The sequence below is a fragment of the Vombatus ursinus genome, unplaced genomic scaffold (assembly GCF_900497805.2).
Source record: "Vombatus ursinus unplaced genomic scaffold, bare-nosed wombat genome assembly UNPS02014768.1, whole genome shotgun sequence".
Taxonomy (NCBI): domain Eukaryota; kingdom Metazoa; phylum Chordata; class Mammalia; order Diprotodontia; family Vombatidae; genus Vombatus; species Vombatus ursinus.
This window is the reverse complement of record NW_020954546.1, coordinates 35,887,215-35,893,041: the sequence shown is the minus strand read 5'-3', so window position 1 is coordinate 35,893,041 and position 5,827 is coordinate 35,887,215. Positions and strand designations below refer to the sequence as shown.

General features: G+C 52.7%; 1 protein-coding gene across 2 annotated transcripts in view; it reads left to right on the top strand.

Annotated features, from left to right (window-relative positions):
* LOC114043227 (ADAMTS-like protein 4) overlaps window positions 1-4,947 on the top strand; it is an 11,708-nt gene extending 6,761 nt beyond the window's left edge. For both annotated transcript variants that reach the window (XM_027862280.1, XM_027862279.1), the window contains 9 exons: window positions 281-453; window positions 598-1,009; window positions 1,563-1,692; window positions 2,035-2,239; window positions 2,395-2,571; window positions 2,832-3,038; window positions 3,139-3,318; window positions 3,706-3,850; window positions 4,055-4,947. In XM_027862280.1, coding sequence (XP_027718081.1) covers window positions 281-453; window positions 598-1,009; window positions 1,563-1,692; window positions 2,035-2,239; window positions 2,395-2,571; window positions 2,832-3,038; window positions 3,139-3,318; window positions 3,706-3,850; window positions 4,055-4,191 — 1,766 coding nt within the window. In that variant the 3' untranslated portion in view covers window positions 4,192-4,947. The remainder of the gene's footprint in view (window positions 1-280; window positions 454-597; window positions 1,010-1,562; window positions 1,693-2,034; window positions 2,240-2,394; window positions 2,572-2,831; window positions 3,039-3,138; window positions 3,319-3,705; window positions 3,851-4,054) is intronic.
* The last annotated feature ends 880 nt before the right edge of the window (window positions 4,948-5,827 follow it).

The following is a 5,827-nucleotide window of genomic DNA, read 5'->3' as shown; positions in this document are numbered from 1 at the left end:
CACACACACACACACACACACACACACACACCCCCACCCTCGTCTTCATTACTCATACTTCTCTAAATTTTTGCATTGTTCCTCCATACACATCCATTTCCACGTCACTGAAGAAGTGGTGAAGGCAGGGTGGGGTGGGAGAAGGTAAAGAGAGAAGTGTAGTTTGACCTCAGAGCGTCAGAGTGGAAAAAAATTTGGGGAAATTGATCTTTAAATGAGTGAGGGAAGTGAAAATTTGGGAGGAATAAAATGACCTCCCTTCTTTTCACCCCTCCTATAGCACTTCGTGGTCCTGGGGGCAAGTCCATCATTAATGGGAACTGGGCTGTTGACCCCCCTGGGACCTATACTGCTGGGGGCACTGTCTTCCAGTATACTCGGCCCCCCCGGGAGGAAGGGACAGGGGAGAGTCTGACAGCTGAAGGGCCCACGACACAGCCTGTGGATGTCTATGTAAGTAGGTGGTAAAGGAGGCCAACAATCTCGAGAGAAGCGATGAGATGAAGGGTGTTTTTGTATCTGGGGAAGAAGTGAAGCAGAATCCCTCTAATCCCTGCTCTCCCCTAGAAACAGTCACCTTCTCTTTTACTCCCCCAGATGATCTTTCAAGAGGAAAATCCTGGTGTCTCCTACCAATACCTCATCTCTTCACCTTCTCTGAACCTTGGAGACCCTACCCTAGAACCTCCTATTCCCCAACACCTGTCTGGTGATGGTGTGAAGCCCTGGGGAGAAGAAAGTAATAGATGGGGGAGGAGGCAGACAGGAGAGATTTTACGGCAGCCAGGAGAACGACCAGATCATAATGTGCCTACTCAGTTCCTCCCCGAGGGTCTAAAATTGGAGCCCCCAGCCCCTCCCCGATCAGCTCGGACCCCAGGCACTCTGCAGCGTCAGGTACGGATTCCTCCTCTGCCTGCCCCACCCCACCCCAGGCCTCCCCTGGCATCCTCAGCGGGATACTGGAAACGAATGGGATATTCAGAGTGCTCAGCGTCCTGTGGAAAAGGTGAGACCTCTGTCCCACAATCTAAACCTCAGCTCCTGATTCCTCAGCCTTAGCACCCTCTCCCTTGCTTTACCAACCCTGAAACCCACTATAGGTCTTCAACCCAGCCCCTTCTGATGCTCTTTCTTTTTTATTTTTTTTTAGATTTTTTTTAAACTTTATTAATTTATTTTGATTTATCAACAATCACTTCCATAAGCTTTTGAGTTTTCAATTTTCCTCCCCCTCCCTTCCCACCTCCCTCCCCAAGACAGCATGCAATCTGATATAGGCTATACATATTCATTGCTATTAAACATATTTTCACATTAGTGATGTTGCAAGTAAGAATTAAAACCAATAGGAGGAACCACCAGAAAGAGGAAACAAAACACAACAGAAGAAAAAAAATAACAAATAGTATGCTTCAACCTGATGCTCTTTTCTTAAACTCACTGAGCCAGACATTGTTACGTCCCGGAAACCCAATCCATAGGATTCTAGCAAAACTATTCTGACCTTAATGTGTCAGGCTAGAAGCCTCTCTAGTCCCCTTTCCTCGTTCCTTCTTCAGGTGTCTGGCGCCCAGTTTTCCGCTGTGTGTCCCGTGATTCTGGAGAGGAAATGGATGAAGAAAGCTGTGTCCTAGGTGCCCGGCCACCCACCCCACCAGAGCCATGTCACGGCCCTCCGTGTCCCCCTTAGTGAGTACGGATGGCCCAGACGGTCTCTGGGGTACCTACTACAACGTCTTCTGACCTCACCTGGACTCTTCGTGGGTCAGGGGTTCCCCAGGCAGGAAGAGAAGAGACAGGATTCTTGGTGCTACATAGAGGGGGAAGAGGAAACATGAGCTGAGTCCTTTCCTGAGTCCCCTTCAACAAAGAGCAAAATGATACCAAGACTCCACATTCCTACCATGTCTCGGAGTCAGAACTCCCTCATCCCTGAGCATCCTCTGCTCCGCTGGTGTCTAACCCCCCCTCCCCCTCCCCCATGTCTTTGCCATTCCTGTCCTACCCGTCTTCCCATGTCCATGTCCGTAGCTGGGAGGCAGGCGAATGGACCTCTTGTAGCCGCTCTTGTGGCCCAGGCACCCAGCACCGCCAACTCCGATGTCGGCAAGAGTTTGGTGGGGGCGGCTCCTCGGTGCCCCTGGAGCGCTGCAGCCATCTCCCTCGGCCCAATGTCACCCAGACCTGCCAGCTGAGGCTCTGTGGCCACTGGGAAGTGCGCTCTGCCTGGAGCCAGGTGAGCGGGAAAACAGGTGAGCAACAGGGATAGATAGAGGAGCGAATGGGGACAGACAGACTGTAGTGGGAAGCCAGGTAAATTGGAGGCTGGTAGGGAAGGCTAGCCTCAGAATCACGGATCTCTTCATTAATGATTTTCTCCATCTTTCCCAGTGCTCCGTTCGATGTGGCCGTGGTCAGCGGAGCCGGCAAGTGAGATGTGTGGGTAACCATGGGGATGAAGTAAGTGAACGGGAATGTGCTTCGGGGCCTCCAAGACCCCCCAGCAGAGAGGCTTGTAACATGGGGCCCTGTACCATCGCCTGGTTCCACAGTGACTGGAGCTCCAAGGTAGAGCCGCGAATCCTGAGGGCCCACCAAAATCCGAGGCTGCCCATACTGCTCTAAATCCAAGACCTTTTCAAACCTTTCCAAACCCAGGTCCCCCAGAAGGACCCTGACTCCAGGATTCCTCAGCAGCTTTTACTATGTGGCCCCATTAGACATTCCTCAATCTGTCCAAAATCAGGCCCTTCCTTACCTAACTTCTTTCTCTCTATTATTCTGCTATCCAGTCCCTTCTCACAGGACCTTGCCTTGTATCCCAACAGTGCTCAGCTGAGTGTGGGACGGGAATCCAGCGGCGCTCTGTGATCTGCCTGGGGAGTGGAGAGTCCCAAGGGGCTGGCGAAGAGGAGGAAGGGCTAGGGGGCAAAGGAAGAAGCTGCCCCACAGGGAGCCGCCCCCCTGATATGCGGGCCTGCAGCTTGGGGCCCTGTGAGCCGACTTGGCAGTGGTACACGGGGCCCTGGGGTGAGGTGAGCAGGGGGGAGTCTGGGAAATCGGGCTGCAAGATGGGAGTGGTGAACAATCTTGGGGTTGAAATAAGGGCATGCTCTCATCTTTTCGGGGTCCCAGTGTTCTGTAGAGTGCGGCTCTGGGACACAGCGCAGAGATGTGATCTGTGTGACCAAGCTGGGAACTGAATTCAATGTTACTTCTCCTGGTAACTGCACCCATCTGCCCAGGCCTCCTGCCCTGCAGCCTTGCAGGGGAGATGGCTGTCAAGACCGATGGTTCTCTACCCCCTGGAGCACCGTGAGTGCCCGGACCTCTTCCCCACCCCCATCAATCCTGCCTCTACCACTGTCTCCATTGGCCTTTATTTTCTTATGAGGAAGCAATAACACCCGCCACCCTACCCCGCATCTACTCTTCTCATTTCTTTGGCTCTCTGGGAAATCCCCAGCCCTTTGAATTCCCAAGATCTTCACGCCTCCTTCAATTTCATCATCTTTCCTCTCACTCCTCTTTGAGGAGGGAAAGGGTAAATCCCCTTCCTCCAGACTCTCCCTTCATAGTGTCCCCAGGGTTCTGTCTCTCTTCCTCCTTAGAGAGATGGGTGGGAAGCTGTGGGTTTTTGGGAGGAGTTGTGGGAGGAGAGGTCTTAATTGTTCTGTCTCTCTCCCATATCCCTTGCTCCAGTGCTCAAGGACTTGTCTGGGGGGTGTCCAAATGAGGGAGGTCCAGTGTCTGAGTGCCAACCAGACTCTCAGCACTCGATGCCCCCTTAACCTTCGGCCTTCTAGGAAAAGACCATGTAACAATCAGCCCTGTACTCAGCACCCAGGTAAGCCAGAAGGGGGGTGGGGGGGCGGACAAAGGGAGGGAGGCGGATGGACCTGAGAGAAGAAAAAGACAGGAGAGGAAGAACAAGAAAGAGGGGAAAGCAATGCATTTAGAGAGGGGAGCCAAAATCAATAAATCACCATTGAGGAATGGACAGCATCACAGTGACCTCATCAGAACCACTACCTATCCCTCTGTTCCCCAGATGACCATTGCCAAGACAACTCCCCACACTGCCCCCTCGTGGTCCAGGCTCGCCTCTGCGTCTACCCCTACTACACAGCCACCTGCTGTCGTTCCTGTGCCCATGTCCAGGACAGGGCACCCCCAGAACCTGCCTGAGAGGGGACTGAAGTGAGCCTTACAGTTATTCTCCCCCCCCCAGCATCAGCTGCCCCATGGACTCTGTCCCCTTCCTGCCCTTGACCTGCCTCATGGGACACTCAGAGAAATACCAGCACCTTCTATATTTATCCTGGGAGGAGTCTGGGAAATGCAGAGTGACAGGTTGTGGGGAGATGGCTGTGACAATGTGTGAGGTGGTGTCCATGTACCTGTGTGATTGTATGTATATATGTCATTATACATGTCTGTGTCCCTGCGTGCTACTGCTGGTGGGACCATGTGACTTCCTGCTAACTAGTGCCCCTGGCCAAAACAGACTGGGATATATGAAGTGCCTTCTCCCATCCCCCACCTCTTCCTACTGGGAGAAACCAAGACAAAAATTCATGCTGGCCCTTTGAATGTTCCCCTGCCAGCCCTGTTCCTTAAATCAAACTTACCTTACCATGCTACATTTTTCCATGCCCTGAATCACACCTTCAGCCCTCCACCTTTACCCCCAGCACCCATTCCCTCTACTCTGTACCCCTTAACTTCCTGGGAACAAATGACGTTTGTTGTTCTCCTTTCCACCACCTTCATCGCCTACCAACCCAGAGAAGGGACCAGTTTAGCCAGGGCTGTAGAGACATGGAAGAGGGAAGTTCGTGCTACATATTAGGATGCAGTAACCCCTGGGCCCCCCTCCCCAGGATGGTTCCCACCCCAGAACTAATTTATTTTTTATTAAAGACGACTGTGATAAATAAGAAACAGGCTTCTCATTGTCCTCGTGGGAACCCAGTCATCCGGGGCTCCCAGCCAGGGTGAAGTCAGGATGGATGGAGGGTGGGGAAGGGAGCAGCTGCCTGGAGAGGGTTGAAGGCTGGGTAGCTAGGAGGGTGGACCAAAATACCTGGCTGACATACCAGGCTTACTTTTGGCAATGGTAGGCTGGGAACAGAAACAGACCTCAGGCTCTGCAGTGTTTAATGTTTGGCCACTAGAGGTCGCCATTTCTCCCAGTTCTAAAATTGGAAGCTGGGGTTCCTGGGTCCTGGGCTCCCATGGAAAACACCAGGCCTGGCCTGTGGGGTTTTTCTGTAGTTTCCTGTAGGGCATTTAAAAAAAAAACACAAAACTACGCTTTCTCTATTCTCTTTCAGTCAGGTTTTCCTCTTCTCGGTATCTGCCCCTTCCTTCCTCCCTCCCTCTCCCCCCACCCCCAGTCCTCTCCCCCTCCCTCCAGGCTTTGTAACTTTCCTGAAACCTACGAAGCCCCATCCAGGCAGCTAAGACCTGAGCTGAAGGCTTAGTACCCTTCATACTTTGCTGAAATGGAATTGGGTGGAGAAAGGGCATGATATGGCTTGAGGGGACTTGGGGGAGGGACGGAGGGAGGGACAGAGGGAGGGGCCAGGCCCAGTTACTGTACTGGATGTCCTGCCAAAGGCACATTCCTCAGAGTTGTCTCACCACCCTCCCCCACCCCCTTCCTGCTCTCAAGGTAAATAGTTTGGGGGATGGGGAGAGAGCAGTTAGAGCTTAGCACGCACCCTGTCTCCCTACTCCTGTGAATCCAGGGATCTGGGACCCCAGTTCTTCTTGGGGCTGGGGAATGCTGCAACAAAACATGCTGTTAAAAAAAAGATGA